Source organism: Carettochelys insculpta, chromosome 25 (genome assembly GCF_033958435.1).
Source record: "Carettochelys insculpta isolate YL-2023 chromosome 25, ASM3395843v1, whole genome shotgun sequence".
NCBI lineage: Eukaryota > Metazoa > Chordata > Testudines > Carettochelyidae > Carettochelys > Carettochelys insculpta.
This window is the reverse complement of record NC_134161.1, coordinates 14417944-14435747: the sequence shown is the minus strand read 5'-3', so window position 1 is coordinate 14435747 and position 17804 is coordinate 14417944. Positions and strand designations below refer to the sequence as shown.

The window sequence follows — 17804 nt, the reverse complement described above, 5'->3', positions numbered from 1 at the left end:
TGAGAGCTACTGTCCTGTCTAATTAAAGTATGTTGGTATCATTACTTCCTCAAACATAGCAGGGCTGTCTTGTTATCTAGGTAAGCATGAATGAGCTAACGAAAATAATCTTATGGACCTCTGTACTACCAAAAACGTGAGGTCTTGGGAATTGGGCGCCAGATGGGGAGTCAGGAGCAGTGTTCCTTCTAATTTTTTCCATCCATGGGTGGCATAAATTTTGCTATGTGCAACAAGGTATGTGCAAATGTGCACCACCAATAGACACATGCACTGTCAGCTGTGAGCACTCTGCTCATCAGACAGGTTGCACCTGAATCTCTCCTGGGCAGCTGCCAAGTGCTCAGCTCACAGGGAACACAGATCAGGAGACCTGGGTACTCTTCTTGGCTGTGACTGTGACTCTGGGTGAGAGACTTTACCCCAGTTTCGCTGCCTGTAAAATGGGGGTTGAACCTTCCTTTGTGAAGGGTATTGAGATTTGCAGCTGCATGGTGCTGGATAGTGTTACGTCTGTCGGTTGCTCTTGAAGCTCTGAGGGGATTGCACAGCCTGGTGCGCCTTGCAAGTTAGGGGATGGTTACCCCTTGTTCAGAAGAGAAAAGTGAGCACAGACCAGTAAAGGGACTTGCTCTATGTCCAAGCCAGGAACGAGCCCACATCTCTTGCCTGCCAATCCAGTGTGCTAACCACTGGACAACCAACCTCTCATGCTTCCCTAAGCAGCTTAAGGATGGGTAAGTAGAAAAGTAGGTAAAGGTAAAATGCCTGATAGTGGGCTAAATTTTGGTTCATCCTTCCAGAGTGCTCTGGCAGACTGGGAGAGACTGAGACATTTTCTCACACACAGCACATCTGTGAAGGGCTCTGGGGCTATGCCTACAAGGCAGGTGCTATCTCTGGATATGGTGACGTGCTGAAATAGCTGCCCAGGTCTGAGAAGCACACCTGTTGTTTCCAACCAGTTTTTGAGATAAGGGGCGCACTATTCTGGCAACCCTGTAAACCTCATCACATGAGGAGTACAGGGATGCCTCGAAATAGGGCTTCATTTTGGCATGTGGTGCCATTAAGACAGTACCATATGCGAAATAGCCTATTTTGAAATATACTCAAAATAAGCTATGCAATTTGCCCCAGAATGATGACCCAGCTATGCTTAATAGGCTTTGCATGTCTCATTTACATAGCACAAATTGCATAGCTTATTTCACAGTTGGGGCACCATCTGGACATAGCCTGGAAGAACTCCATGAGCCCAAGAGGAGGTGACTAATGGGTCTTTAACTTATTTCCTCTTGGCCACTTCATTTCATTTTACGATCAGTTTTTATCTCTACTTTGTCTTTAAAGTACTACATTCCTACCGTTTTGTTCTGTTTTTTCCAAGTGAGCTTTATTTCGTTCCTTTGGCTAACCAGCGATAGCTGAAGGGTGCCAACACCCAGCAGGATCCTATGTCCTGATACCAGAAGAGGCACCACAGGCAGGAGAAAAATAGTCAAAAAGAAAATATAGCCTAAAATACAAGGGGAAAGAGTCCTGACCCTGAGATCAGTTACCTTTTACTATCCTAATGATTCAGAGGAGCCCCAGCCATGGACAAGGACCCTCATTGTGCTAGTTGTTTACAACTATAGCCAAAAGACAGTCCCTACCGGAAAAAGCTTAAGGGAGAGACTTCTAAGGGCAGTGAGGGGAGGTTGCTGAGATCTTCTGAAGGGGTCTGGGGAACATGGAGCAGGGAACTAGCTGGCACTGGTGCTAGAGTGAAACTAGATGTGGCCATCCATCCCTACGGACCCAAAATGGCAATGGGATTCTTTCCCTTTACCGAGGGTCAGCTCAGATCTTAGTTCCAGTAGCTCTGTCAGCCTTTGCAGAAGTCTTCCTTTTGTTCCAGGGGAAACAGAATTTTCTTAGTTCTCATTAAAAAGGTATCCTGGTGCTTGTCTCCTGCTGAAGACAGAGCATTATAACTCCTCTGTCCTTGGGCCTAGGATGTATTTGTCTCGGGGGATGCCATGCAAGTGGTAGTAGTATGGGAAGCTTGCAGATGCTAGACTACGCTATAGTGACTGAGGAAAAGATATGAGTCCTAAAATAGCCAAGATAGTGTTTGAATTGAGCAACTTGGGTTCAAGTCCTTGCTCTGCTAAAGGTTTCTGGTGTGACCTTGAGCATAACACTTAGCTTCTCTGGTCCTCCATTCCCCATGTGTGAAATGGGGATAATAGCACTTTCCTACCTCCCAGAGGTATAGAGAGGCTGAGGGTTGTGTGGTACTCAGATACTCTGGTGATGAGTGCCATATACATACCTAGAATAGACAGAGGAAGCTTTATTGTGACAACACACATGAAACTAGACCACCTCAGCAGTAACATTTAAGAGGTTGCAAAACTGAACGACCACCAACGCACTTGGTAATTGGTACCATGTATGTGCTACAGGAGGGAAGCGGGCTAGACAGAGACCCAGACAGTAGACAAGCTCATCACACTGTCTTATGACATTTTATTTTAATAACTTACACTGTGCTCTTCACTCTGGCATCTGGATGCACAACATTATATACAAACATCTCTTTGTATCCACGTGCAGTGAGTGCATGGAGGAGAGGAGACACTGTACAAACAGAAGTTGGTCACACTATACTTTGGGCGGCCTAATTTTCAAATGCTGTATCGGCATTGCCTAATTGTTCCTCACAACAGTCCTGTGAGACAGGTGAGGGCTTTCACCCCATATTATAGGTGGAGACCCCAAGGCATGCCTTAAAGTGATTTGCCCAAAGCCAAAGAAACTGCTGCTGTGGAACATGGGATTGAGATATGAGAATTCCTGGCTCTCTCTCCTATGCCCAAATGACTACACTACACTCCATCCCACTCATTCACAAAATAATTCTCAGTACGATTCTTGTAATTTGCCTGCCTAATTCTCCTTTTCCTTGAAAACTGTGCAGCGCTACCAGCGTTTAGAAGGAGTGAGTAATATATTTCATAGAACCAACTTCTTCTGACAAAAGAGACAAGAAGTTTGTCCAGTAAAAGATATCACCTCTCCCACATGGTCCCAGGATATTAAGAGAGACAAACACAGGTACAACATTGTAAACAACATTTAGAAGTGTCATTTGTACCATAGCTATGTTCAACATGGACTTGTGTGATTAAACTGTTGAGGGAAAAAAGCCCTAGGATTTCCCACAACTTTTCGTTCCATCGACTGAACACTCAACAGTAAAGCTCAGTTGAAAAACCAGAGAGGGCAAGGTGAAAAATTCATAAAATGGATGAAACTTCCCACTGGTGTTTCAAACTTCACTGAAAAATTAAAATTAGAAGAATGTTGACCAGCTGTGCTTAATAGGCTTTTCTTGTCTAATTGTTATTAAGTGAAAACATAGTTTCTCAGGTGTCTGAGTGTTTTGCTTGCATAAATGAGATCTAATGACTTATGGCTTTATTCCAAGTCCACCAAAATCAATAGAAGTCTTTCCTTTGACTTATTAATTTCTGTACCATCCAACTGGTGTGGGCCTTCAGAAAATTAAATTTTGAGTGTCTCTTCATCCTCCTTGCTAGTGTTGTATGCAAAGACCTATTATAGTTCAGAGTGCCAGATTATTTTTTGTTTTGCCTTTTCTTTAAAAGATACAACTACCACTGGTCAAAAATGTACTTGAGCACTTTTCCATCAGAAAATGCTGATTCCAAGGAATCAGTACGTTCTCAAGGAACATGTGAATTCCATTATTTCCAGCCAGCCCAGTCTCCCCCAGATCACAGTATCCCTGGGCTTATGTCTCATATGGCCACCTGTCCACCACACAATTAATTTCCTGGGAAATTCCATGAGAATGAGTGAGGCAGTTAAGAGAGAGGCAAATAATTCTCTTATGTTTCTCCCAAAATGGAAACTTTCACTTTTTCCTCATAAAAATAAATTCAATTATTTTTTTTTTTTCTGATTTGGGACAAAATTTAAAAAAACAGTAAATTTCATGGGAAGAAAATTCACTTTTCTAGTCAGATTTTAGTATAGCATCATAATGCATGCTATTCTTTGGCTTCTATTTTTTGCAAGAAGCTAGCTCCTGCAAAGGCTTCACTGAAAAAGAGTCTGGGGTCCAATTTTCAAAAGAGCCTATGTCCCATTTTCAAAAGTGATATAGGCTACTAGGAGCATATCTCTTTGAAAATCAGAGGGATGTGCATTCAAGGGCCTGGAGTCTCAAAAGTATTTTGGCACCACCCATTGATTTCAATTACCAAAGTGGGGTTTAGGCTCCTATGTCACTTAGGCAGGCCTGCAAAAGGGACAATTGCTTTGGGTCCCAGTGATTCAAAAGGGCTCAGGCCCTTTAAATAGTTGCTGGAGCACTGGATGACACACTCCAGAGCCCTACGCTGCATATTCTGGCTGGGGGTGAGGGGACAACATGGTCCGGGCAGTGCTGAGGGCTGCTGCTCCTAGTCCTGCCCCTTCTTCCCGAGGCCCTCCCCTATCGAGCAGCATGGAGCCTGCTCACCCCTCACATTGCTCTGAGGCTGGCAAGCCTATTATCCCCTCTACACTCAGGACATATCTACACAGCCTCTGGGAGATGTAATTCCCAGATCAAGCTGTCATACATGCTTTAGTCCTGCTTGAATGATCCCACCAGCCCAAGCATGTAAGTAGGGTGTCGGGTGGGATTGTAAATATACCCTTAGATGCTTCTGATGATTTTTTACCTGCAACTTCTTTTCATATCTCCTCCCAAGAACTGCTCCTTCTCAGCACAAGCAAAGCCCTCTCTGTGCCTCTTCTTTTGAGGTGTGCTGTCAGACTTGCTTCTGGCTTACATGTCAATGGGAACTTAACTGAGTGAGTTGGACATTCCACTTTAGCAGCTTGAATGAACATCCAGTATAAAAATATACACTCTATGACAAATATATTTATATGTACAGTGCAGTTAAATAGCATCTGGAGATCACTGGTGTGGTGGTCTTCTCTGGTTTTAGTCTCTTGAGAAAGCAGGAGCTATTTTTGTGTCAAAGCAGCCCTGTTCATTTTTCCTCTGTGCTATTACATTATTGGTTTTCTCAGTACTGAGTTTGTGTTACATTTAAAAACTCCCGTCTCATGAGCATCCAGAGCTACATTTTTGTGTCACTGGTTTCATTGATTTCCGATAAGCTAAAGCCAGGGTTGTCATAACCTCTCTTTTTGTTGGCTTTAGCATCCTTCTCATTGTACAGGCAAAAGGCACAGTGAGGGGTCTCTACTTCCACAGTCTTGCTGAAGTTGTGGAAATCTACTCTGTACTTCCCTTCCTTGGTCTTGGACACAATGGGAGCAAAGCGGTAGCCCCAGAGTACCTCCTCTGGGATATAGGATGTTCTTACTTGACAGGTAGCACTAGTAGCTTCCACTGTACCATCTAAAAATACCACCAGTTCAAAGTCCTGCTGAAGGATGGTTTCCACTGACATATGGAAAAATGGGCTGGTCTTATCAATGACATGGTAAATGGTCAAGGGCGAGATGAAGAAGAGGTTCTCATTGCCAGCATCCACCACAAAGTCTATATTGACCTGGTCCAAGATGATAGTCTCGCCTTCTGGAGTGATGGTAGTTTTTAGAAGCTTCCCATAGATGTGGCTTCCAATCAGTAGGCTCTTCCTAAGGTTGGCCACACGGATAAGGAGGCACAGCTTCCCACCTCGTTTGCTAATGACAGCATTGTTGCTGAAGGTAATGGTCTTGGCTCGTTTCTTGGACCTAGAAATCTTGGCCAAGATAGCACCACACATGAAAGAGTTGATGATGACCCCAAGGATAGACTGGAAAATCAACAGGAAAATGGCAGTTGCACACTGCTCGGTGACACATCTGAAGCCATAGCCAATGGTTACCTGGGTTTCCAGGGAGAACAGGAAAGCAGAGGTCAATCCGTTTATGTTCTCCACACATGGGGTGTGGTTTATGGAAGGACTGAATTCAGGAAGGTCATTATGTAAATATGCCACAGCATACCAAAGGAGACCAAATAGAAACCAACTTCCTAAAAATGCTGAGATGAAGATGGTCATTTTATATCTCCATCTGAGATCCAGGATTGTGGTCCATATATCAACCAAGAAGACAAACCGTGACTGCTCTTCCACATTCCCAAACTCTATGTTACACCTTCCATCTTTAGATACCAGCCTTGCTCTACGGCGGCTGCGTTCCATCAGCTGTCCGGCAAAGTGTTTCCGGAAGTATTTGAACATCCCTTCTATCTACAAAGTAGTCTGGACAAAGGACAACATTTAATAAGCATTGTGATAGTTAATAGTTTTATTTACAATTAGAGAGAGAGGAATGATTCCTCTACAAGTCTAAGATGTTGACTTGCTTAGGAAATGTTATGACATTAGCACAGTGGACCTTGGCCATTTGGGAAGGATTCCAATTCATATATAATGAAACAAAAGTGTTCTTGCCCCCAGGAGCATTTCAGAAAAGAATAATAGCAGCTTGCTCCATGCACTTTGCAGACATGAATGAATTAAACCTCATGACCCCCTGTGAAGTGGCTAAGTAGTAGTACTCTCAGTCTCAGATGAAAAAGCTTAATGCATAGCAAAGGAGATGATTTTTCCAAGGTCACATAAAGACCATGATTTTCAAAAAGTGTCTAGTGAGTTTCGAGTATCAGAGAGGTAGCCGTGTTAGTCTGTAGCTTCGAGAACAACAAGAAGTCTTGTGGCACCTTATAGACTAACAGATATTTTGGAGCATAAGCTTTCATGGGCAAAGACCCACTTATCAGATCATGAGTGGGGGGGTGGTTTCAGAGGGGTATTCATTGGGGGGGTAACCACCCCCTCGTTCATGCATCTGATGAAGTGGTTCTTTGCCCATGAAAGCTTATACTCCAAAATAACTGTTGGTCTATAAGGTGCCATAAGACTTCTTGTTGTTCTAGTGAGTTTTGGTGCACAACTTAAGACACTTCAAAGTTCTGGTTTTCAGAAACTGTAAAATTTAGGTATCGGGATTTTCATTCAGCTGCTGAAAAAATAAAAGGGCCAGTCTTAGCAATTCCATGCTTTCATGTGTCACTATTAGCAGTGGAAGAAATGTGAAATGGCTAATGGAGGGTAGGGGAAAAGATGGAGAAGGACCTGTACTAGTAATGTTCATATAGCTATTGTTAATATACCCATTACTCAGCTACTGAGTACAAATCTCAGATCCAGCTTCAGGTTTCCAATTCTCCCACATTCCAAGGGTGGCTGGAATTTGGGTTTTGGTTCAGGCCCATCATTAATAAGAAACCACAAAACTGGAAAGAGAGGGGAGGTTTTTTGCTTTCCCAAGAGGTACTGCTTAAAAATAAAAACCCAGATTCTGGCCTCCTTCCTCTGTCTCCCTGGCTCATTTGAGCCCCCTGTGACTGGAAGCACTATTAAGAGGGACAGTCTGGGGTTGCCAGCCACCACCCTCACCCTGGCCAGATGCCATTGCCACAAACAGAATCTGGTCCATCCAGTCTGGAGAGTTGGTAACTCAGAAGAGTTATGAAATATGTGAGTCATTGATGGGGAAAATAGTAAAGATGGGTTCAAACTGCGAAATTTGGCTCTGGGTTTGAAATCTCCAGGAGCAGATGTGGAGTTTTGATTCAGCCCACCACAGAGGTAGGGACAAACTGCAAAATCCATATGCAGATCTGAGTTCAGACTTTGTATTAGGTCTCTCACCTCTGGTACTGTGGTTCAGAAAGAAGATGAAGTGGGTCTCAGAATGATGTTCACGTATAATGTTATTTTACTGCCTCCTCTGGCTCTTTCTCCCTGGCCCCAGTTCTGGCTGCTGGCACAGAATCCCATCAGCAATTCTAGTCCCCATTACCTACTGAAGTGACTCCCTGGCCTCCCGGGCTCTCTGCTGCACAAGCTACTCTAGGTATTAGGGATTATGGCACAGAGATGGATTGTGGTCTGTAAATCTGGTGCTGTAATATTATCTACATGTGCACTTAAGCCACACAGCTCCTGGGCATGGCGTACCATCCCATCTAGTAGCACTGAGACCACAGTGAGTCTGCTCCGAAGCTTTAGCTGAGAGGTAGTTGGCTTTTAGCTCATGTGCTAGAGGTTCAGACACTAAGCTCCAGCAGTCCCAAGTTCGATTCCACCTGCAAATATCCAGGGTCTGTTGGTGTTACCAACACACCTCTACTCATCTGCTTTGTGTTCCTAGTAGGAATTATAAGGGTAGGCTCATAGCAATAGATGCTAAAACTAGGAGTGTGGGGGGTTCTGCTGCACCCCATCACTTGAAGTAGTTTGCATTATGTGCAGGGCTTAGGGTTTAGTTCATGGTTTGCAGCATCCTCACTATAAAGCCTGTTCCAGCACCATTGGTTTCCTGGGCCTTCTGCCAGCTAGACAATATGGGCACTTAGTGCTGTTTTGGCAGCCTAAGTTGAGGTAGTCACTCCAGGAGCCATAATTTGGCCATATACACCTGGGTTTGCACTTAGGCTGTGTCTACAGTGCAGTCATGGAGTGTCATTGAAGATCGGGGGACACAGCCAAATCAGCTTTACTCTAGCTAACTCAAGCACTGGAGCAGTACACCCGTCAATGTAGGTTGGACAAACCCATTGGAGGCTATGGTAAGTACTCCGATAAAGCAAGCTGGGATATGTCTACATGAGATCTCTTTCCCCCATGTCTCCCGAGCTGACATTGTAGGCAGACTCTTAGTCACTGTGTGCCTCAGTTCTCCCTCTGTGGCATTTTAACCTCCCTCACCTTTCTGTGAGGTAGGGCATACCTCAGTGTGTCAGTTGCTCAGATAATACGGTGAGGGAGGGGGGGTAACCAGGGAAATGCCTTTTAGATTAAACAACAAGAAAGGGGAAAAACACATTAAAGAAAATCAAAGAGGAAAGAATACAAATCAATGCCATGGTGCAAGCTGACACCAAAAGGCATCCTCTGCAGCTCTAGGTCATATCCTCACCCCCTGTTGATGGATGTGCTGCTACGTCTCACATGGCTGCCTTCTTTCTACAGATAGCCCTCTGTTCCTGTTCAAACAGGAACAAAACTAAGGTCACAGGTCCTAAAGTAGCTTTTTACTGTTAGAAACTTCTGCTGCTGAGTTAATTGGTTGGGGAAGGTACCAAAGCAGGTTAAATTTTAAGCAGACCTCACCTGGGGAAGAGGGAACAAGGTCAGTTTCCAAGTTCTCCTTCAGTTTTATTTTCCTTAGATGTTTTTAGTGCGTTCATGTGAAAATACAGTATAACCCAGCAACACTGAGCGGGAGGGTGAAGTTTGTCTTACAGCTTTAGCTTGGATGTTGCCTTCTAGCTGATGCAGATGAGGCTTATGGTTTTAACCACTGAGGTCCCAGGTTCAATCCCACCTGCCAGTGACCCAGGGTCTACTTAGGTAACAACAGTTTGAACAGAAGGAAAAGATTCCTGTGCAACAGACCATTCCTGGGAGTTTCCCAGTATTAAAGTCGTTTTTGCTGCTTTTCCTCTGTTTTCTGCCAAGAAACTTGTGCCTGGAAATCTCATTAGTCTTGTTTGCAATAATACTGTGCTGTGGCATTGTGGTTGCAGGTATCCACTAATCAACACATTCTGAGTTCATAACATTCCCTGTTTAACGTGTGTCTTAAACACCCACATTACATGGTTGAGCCATATGAAATGCCCACCTCCTACCACTCCTAGCTACAGGATGTATCTTCTAACTCCTGTGGTACAAGTCTGTAATGAAGGTCCTGAGTTCAGATCCTGTAGTCAGCCCAGACAGGGGGAAGTTACATAAATACCTACCAAAGAACATATAGACACCTGGATCCTGTTTCTGTTCAAATCTGTGCAAATTTGTTCAGCAAACAGGATCAGGCTCTCAAGTCTTTTGAATGAGCATGTAAGAAGTAACAAACAACCTCTTCAGACTAAGTCCAATGTTTTAGACTCAAAGCCTGGAAAATAAATCTCAAAATTGCTTTGCCAGAGTCCTAAAATCCTACATGTCTGTAAGATTGTTTTGCAAGTCTAGCTCAAGCAATCCCAAGTAGATCAAACAGCTGGAAGAATTACAACCTTGTCTAGTGAAGGAGACAAAGGAATTCACCCCTCAACAAACCTTTTCACTCCCTCATGCAACTCACAAGCTCTGATTTGCTTAAGCAACAGCTAATGTTCTCCTCTCTAAGCACATTACAAGCATATGTCCTAATTCATCGAGAGAAGATTATGTAAAGCATGTTGTATCCTACACAGTGCTCTCAAGATCCCTTTGGTTTAAATCAGCATTGGAACCCAAGTCTGTCTTAGCTAATATTTGCCAGGGCGTATTTACTGCTTGGGTTAATCATGTGGAGAGATTGCTGTCTTCCTGTTCGTTGCATGTGAAGTCCTCTTGTTCCTATAATTGGTGAAATCTGTCTGTTCACTGAGCATAAAAAACTTATAGAAAGTGCACTTTCTCACCTGGCCTCTTAAATAATGGAGCATTTAAAACTACAAACCCGATTGCCCTTCACTGTATATGTGGACAACTCAGATAGTTGGCTCCCAAGGAACCAGAAAGTTACAGGGCTTTGCTCCAGTTTCATGTTTCACTTTATCAGTGTACTAATATGCAGAAATATTTCTATGAACTATGGTTCTGATCTCAGAATTAATTGCCCCTCTCCCCCCACCCTCAATCTAGACTCTTTGGTAAATGTCCAGAATAATATGGCTTTCTTCCAACCACAGGTTGCTTGTACACATACTCTCATCCACCCCTTCCCCTGAAGTCCTGCCCACACACAAGTAGGTAACAATGGTCCGATGGCTACATAGCAGCTGGAGTTCTTCTGTGTGCCCAGAAATATAACCAAAATGTTCCTCTAATTCTTTGTTTATTTGAGTTTTTTTCAATTGCTTTTTGATTTGAGGGCTGGCTGACACTTTAATTGTTTTCCAGGTAAGTTCCTTGTAAAGCATTATGTGCAGAGCATGCTAATCCAAAGAAATGGCTTTAATCTGGCCCATGCACAGCAATTCAGCAGAGAAAAGGGGAAACGTTCTGAGGCTGGTCAGTTTGGTGAAGGTCTTAAAGGAAACAACTATCAGAGAGGTAACCTTGTTAGTCTGTAGCTTTGAGAACAACAAGAAGTCTTGTGGCACCTTATAGACTAACAGATATTTTGGAGCATAAGCTTTTGTGGGCAAAGACCCGCTTCATCTCATGCCTCTAATGAAGCGGGTCTTTGCCCACGAAAGTTTATGCTCCAAAATATCTGTTAGTCTATAAGGTGCTGCAAGACTTCTTGTTGTTCTTAGAGGAAACAGGTAACCTCCTAAAGACCTTTGGATAGGTCTTACCACCCTGCCTTGCACTGAGTAGTACCATACCACATGGGTTTCAATTTTACCCACAGAAAAGTATTATTCCATGTGAGTGAGGGTGGCAAAATCTAGTCATTGGGGGAGAGATCCAAAATGGACAACAAAAGTCACTGAACCTGAGGTTTTTGGTACAACACCTTTGAGAGGGGGTCTTGGAAGTTTAGGGAGAAGGGGAGGATAGAGTTAAGGGATTATTCTTTACAGCCTTGGTCTTATCTTTCCAAAAAGATATATGTATATATTTTGCTCCTCTGTCTTGTTTTCCGTTACGTAACATGCTCTGAACTATGCCAAATACTATGTCCTAATTCCCTCCCAAATCCTTTTCATTAAAAAAATGCTCATGAGATTCAGAAGCAGAGCTGGTGTGCATTGTCTACCAGCTGTGGTTGCCAGGGATGCTAAATGCGTGCAAGATCTTTGGAAGGAACCTCACGTTGTCTGACTCGTTGTCCAGCTAAGCCTAGAAACTCGCCTGCTGCTGCTGCAAGTTAACTGTGAAATCTCCCCAATTTTACCTGCTGCTTAGATCACAAGTTTTACAAGTGTGAGTGGGCTACCCAAAGCAAGGTGGCCCTGTGCTGAAACAAATACAAGTACTTTTAGAATATAAATCATGCCTAAAATATCCTGTTTGTGACTTCATACCTGCAACCTGAACCACCCACACTCCCAACAGCAAACTCTGTAGGGATGTAATACCATCCCAGCTCTGAATATGAATTCTCCAACCAGCTCCTAGCCCTGTGCAGGACTTAAATCTCTGATTCACACTCCTCTGCTGTACTGTTGGATGCATCTGAATTTCAGATCATGAGTGCTGCAGCTTAAGCAAATGTTGAAACTGACCAGGAACTAGAGGAAAGTAACTTAAAATATGGTGTTACGGAGAGACAATTCTTGCTAAATCTTTCCTGTCTACCATGAGATGCTAAATTGTAGTCAGATCCAGGAAGTCCATGGACAGCTAGTGTCTGAGCACAGCAGCAGAGCTGGAATGGATCTCGAGATAGTTCATGTGTGTGGCCCTGTAGCTGAATGCCACAGCCTGGATCCCTGTTTCCTGCAGACAGAATAGGCGTACTCTTGGCAGAGTGGGCTGGAGAGTCCTGTAGATGGTACGTGTCCACACATAGGCACTTGAATGACCCTCTGGCATATGACCAAGGTAGAACAACTGAGAATGGTAACCCTGCATGGAGCTTTTTTGCAGGTTTTGATTTTAAGCTTAAAGTCTTTTTCACTGAGTGCCATCATTCCATGGTAAACTTCACTGAAAACCAAATGCCTGAAAAAACTATTTTAGCCAAAAGTTATTTTAGATTCTGATATCCTGTCATGATGCCTCCTGGAAGGTGATTTCTTCATCTCCCCATTCCTCTCTATGATCTGAGCTCCCTAACCAGACTACACCTGCCATGAAGCACCTGACCAAAGACTCCCATAATGGAAGACTGCAGTTCATCGTGACAGATGTAGGCCAGCAAGAAGCCTCCATTATGAATACAGGGAATATGAGGCCCATGAACTATGATTCCCAGAGGCACCAGGGCAGCATAATATTTTTCCCCTAAAAAGTAACTTTTCCTTCTTGTTCTGCAAGAGAGGAAAGACTCTGTTAAGAGTGTCTAGCCTCCTCATCTCCATGTTGCTAGGAAGAGGCACCACAGTCAAGATGAAGAGGTGCTGGAAAGACTCTGAAATGGGAGAACTCTTCCCTGTGTGACCAACCACAGAAGCCATACTTAACCCAAGAGTTCAGTGAGGTGTGGGAAGAGAGGGGGGAAGGGTCATCACAGCCAACAAAATGCTAATGAGTAAAGTCAGGGTGGAAATGGATAAAGTACAGATCACATGAGGATCTGCTTCTCTCTCTCCTTTTTTTTTAAACCTTCCCTTATTTGTTGGAAAGTATTGAGTGAATCATTAATCTGAAATTTGGTACTGCAGAACTGAGCAAAGTCACGTCTCGGGCTGGCTCAGTGCATGGAGGGTATATCTGTGCAGTAATTAAATCACTTAGCTGGGCAATATCAGCTGAGTTGGGCTCACAGGGAATGGGCTACAGAGCTGTAAAATTGCAGAGTAGACATTCAGGACCCTGCAAGGCAGGAGGGTTCCCAACTTCCTGCCCAATCATCTAAGGTGCCATTTTACAGCCCCGCAGCCTGATCCTGACAAGGCTGAATCAGCGGACATGGACCAGTTTGATTGCTGTGTACCCTGAGAGAGCTTGCTACAGAAACCAGAAGAGCCAAGAGGCAGCTGACCTGACACAGCTAGACGAGAGCCAGTCTGACACCATTGTTTCTTTGAGAACAGGTGGCTACTGGGCATAGAAGGGATTAGGTTCACGTAGAACCTTTCACTTGAAATGGGCACAGTCACTCTGTCCAACTCTGAAAAGCACCCAGCTCTGGGGTGGGAGTACAGAGCTTTGGTTTAAAAGCTTGGCTCTGTTGCAGCTGCTTTGCATGGTTGCAGAAGACAGGGCAGAAGGTTTCTGCCCCATCACATACACAGGGTAACCCTCGCATTGCAAGCTGGAAGTGCAGAGAACAAGGGAATGGTAGTAGAGAGGCTACTGCTGCCACAGATAGGTATAAGCAAGACACTCTTGGAAGAGCCAATAGTGAATTCAACACAGAGGTGCAGGAAGTGTCGCTGCTAGGCACTGTGCTGTTCTTCCAGCCCCTTTGGAACTGACAATGACTTTCCCCTCTCTTTCCAGCCCATAACCATACACTACATGCTGCAAAGAATCACACAGGTTTGCTTTGGCCCCAATACTCTTTACATCCCTCAGTTTGGTCCTATTCTGTTCATATGAGACTGAGACAGCAGAAGAGCTATCTGCAGTGCAGCAGAATGCAAGCTGGGCACTCTCTGCCCTGCTGAAAGCTGCTGCAATGTATTGATACAGCTACTGAATATTTGCAACCAAAGCTCTTTCTGACATGAAATATCCACAGCGTTACTGGCACCCCATTGAGGATCTTCTGCATGCTCACAAGCTGACTGGTAGCCCTGGATTGGTAATTCAACAGCTGATGTTGTCCAGTTGGAATCGGTATTAAGGAAGTATCCACATGTAGTTTTAAAGGCTATATCCTGTTGCAGCTGACCTCTTTTTTTGTTACGTGGAAAATCCAAGGTCCTGATCTTCTGTGGTTACAAAAGATCACATGCCACTGTCCTTAGGGAATGAGCAATGCTGTCCCAGCTAGTGTTATGAATGGCAAATTGACTCTGACCCAGGACTTGAATGATACAGACTCTGTTCACTGCTGTGTTATTGGCTTCCTCGGTGATGCAGAGCAGGAGTCTCTGGGCCTCAGCTACCCTAGATATCAGTACTGCCCTACGTTACAGGAGTGATGTGAGGAAAAGCACATTAAAGATGGTAGGATGCTTAGACCCTGGCATGTGAATGCCACCTCCTTGAATTTACCCTGCTGTTTCAGCTGGATATGTTGTCTTCACTTCCTGTCCTAAACTGTTTCCAGAAGCAATGGCCTGGGAGCCAGTAACTCTTGTAATTCCAATTCTACTATTCATTTGCTGTATGGCCTTAGAATAAATTCATCACTTTTCCATCTCAAGTCCACCCCCCCCCACCATTGGAATAATAATTTTAGTATCTCACAGTTGTACTGCAAGGAATATTTATGCCTGTGTAGTGCTTTCAATGCAACATTTTGTTTTATTGCTTCTACTGTTCATTGTTAACCACTTGCAGCATTCACCTCCGTGGTGGGTGATATGAGCTCCATACACTATCACTTTGCATGCATTGGGATCCCTCAGGGCAAAACTGCTCTACACATGTAAGTAATTCTTACCCTTTCCATAGACAAAGAATGGCCATTTATACCTTTATTTTGTACTCTCAGCAAAAAAAGACTGTCAGAGCATTATATAAGTCTCTCTCTCCAGGGCCTGTCTGAGCTAGAAATAAAATGGCTGCCTGTCTGACTCTTTCGGTCAGAATCTGTTGTTTTATTCTGGGTTCATGCAGCACCTTACACAAGGAGTCCTGGCCCATGACTATAGCTCTGAGTCGTGATGGTAATACAATTTAATAATAACAATAGTCCTAAGACATCTTGAAGCATAGTACACAGAAAACAGCATTAATTACATAACTAAATGCAGCTCAATTTCTGATCTTCAGATGTAATATTTCAATTGTCTGAGTTGCCTTTTTGTGATGATTGCTGAAACGAATTCTGCTGAGCTCTTTTTCTTAATTATTCTTCCTATTAGCTACTTCACTTTTCCCTGTCTCATCCACTGACTTTCTGCTGATGCTTTTGAACATACTGTGATGGTTCTCCCCCCACACACAAGCTTTATGAAAATTGGCTTGTGAATATGGATATGCATAACTCAAAGATGCTTTAAACAAAATACCTTATGTAACCTCGCCTCAGAAGGGTAGCCATGTTAGTCTGTAGCTTCACAAAACACAAGCAGTTCTGTTGCACAGTAAAGACTACCTAGTGAATGAAATTGTTGATGAGCTTTCATGGATAAGACCCACTTCATCAGATTTAGTCCCCCTTCCCACCCCCACCCTCCCCCAAAAAAACTGCAACTATCAAAGTCCTTTTCATTTTTAACTTAATTATTTGGGTTCCAATTCCTTGGCCACATGACTGGGGAGTCACTGACCATGACCAAGTCAGAGCAGGTTAAAACTGGTACCCAAAAGAGTGAGAGTATCTGGGGAAAGGGCTCATTATTGCTTCCTGTAAGTCTCAAGGTGACAAGGTCAGTGGTTGAAGCATCAGCTGCTCTTGTCAATAACTGACTTATATGCACAGACTTTTTAAACTTGTAGATACTCTAGGTCCTTCCTCTTTTATACAAATTGATCCTCTTTAGAACTCACTTTAGCATGTGTCTGGGGCTTGAGAGATTATGTTCCCTTGTTTTGCTAAGGTCCCAGAGATGGTTGCTTTTGGCAAGAAGCTCAGGTTGCAACAGTGCCCAGCTTATTTACCTTTAAAATTAGTAATTTTCCATTCCTCAGACATGCACACTCTTAAACCCTCAGTATGCCATATAAAGACAAAGCCTGTCAGATGCCCATCAACAAATCTCTGTGCTTCTTTCCACCACTAAATTGGCCTGCAACCTTGCCTCTACGAGCCCTGCAGCTTAAGCTTGTATTTGTATAATTCCAACTTGACTGCTTTGGTCCAGCGTTTCCCAAAGAGCAGTGCTAGTTTTTCAAGGGGTACGTGGCAGAAAATAAGTTACTAAAAACCAGGAGATCAGCACTGCGATGGCACTAGGAGAGATGGTACGCTGATAAGGCCGAAGTCCTGAAAGGGGTATCCGAATGTTTTAAATTTGGGAAACACTGAGACTGAGTCGATTGAGATGCAGCAGTCAGAGCATCGTGGGCCAGTAGCTGGGAAGATTTCTTTCCGTGTTCTTGCACCCCGTCTGCATGTGTGTGGGGAGAGTCTCTCAGCATCTCACTCAGCTGTTGGAGCTTCAGTCCACAGCAAAGCAGTCTTTATGTTTGGCCTGCTTTTTTCTGGATTTCTTTGTACTGCCTGTACTTTCTGTATTCCTCTTCCCTTGTGCTTTGTTTTCTGAGCTCTGCTTCCCCATCAGCTGTGGGAGTCACTGTTTTAATTCGCATAGGGATAGTCATGGCTGGACCTGCTATAGTAACTTTCCTAAGGGGCACAGCACACAGCAGTACTTTGGAAGACTCCTGAGTCCGGAACAGGTGGAGGCCCTGTGTTGTACAAGGAGAGCCTGATTTTTTTGTTTTCAAACATGTGGACTTGACTTTGGGGTGATAAGCACTTGGCACTTCTGTAAACCTCATCCCCCTATGCAGCCCAGGCTGGTTTAGTCAGTCTGGGAGCCAAAGGGGCTCCATGTGTGTCCTGCAGCCTCATTAAAGAATTGAATTCTTACAACCAAATCCTGTTTCTTCTTTACCATAAAGGATAGCATGGGTCACTAAAGCATTAATCAGCTAAGCTTCACAATAGGCCCACATCTGTCTTACCTGACATCCTGGCCTGTCATAATTTCACCCCTCCCCTGGGAAGCAAATGTATTTTTATTCAAGGAATTCAATATTATTCACTTGAATTCACCCCTCTGGGAATCCAAGGCATCCATGCTTATGTCTGTTTCTCAAGGGCTTTCAGGTACACCCGCCCAACTCCCTTCAAAGACCACTGGAGTGCTATATGTAAATCTGAAGGCAGAACTTGGTGCTACTGTTCTTGAAAATACATATTAAATTTTCACCAGCAGAGTCACTTCCATTCCATGCCTGCAGATACCTTTTGTATTTTTAATTTTGTCTAAATGTAATTGACTTGCAAGTCATTTGCGGCTTTCAATTTGCATTTAGTGA

The 17804-nt window shown here is 43.8% G+C and overlaps 1 protein-coding gene across 7 annotated transcripts in view; it reads right to left on the bottom strand.

Moving 5' to 3' along the window:
- Window positions 1-17804, bottom strand: part of KCNJ1 (potassium inwardly rectifying channel subfamily J member 1) — a 47685-nt gene that overhangs the window by 21074 nt on the left and 8807 nt on the right. For 3 of the 7 annotated variants that reach the window (XM_074977145.1, XM_074977144.1, XM_074977148.1), the window contains one exon: window positions 2503-6290. The exons of 2 other annotated variants lie outside the window; for them this stretch is intronic. In XM_074977145.1, coding sequence (XP_074833246.1) covers window positions 5151-6269 — 1119 coding nt within the window. In that variant the 5' untranslated portion in view covers window positions 6270-6290 and the 3' untranslated portion in view covers window positions 2503-5150. Of the gene's footprint in view, window positions 1-2502; window positions 6291-15826; window positions 15913-17804 lie in introns of those variants that run through there. 2 more of the 7 variants (XM_074977147.1, XM_074977146.1) reach the window with 1 other exon arrangement.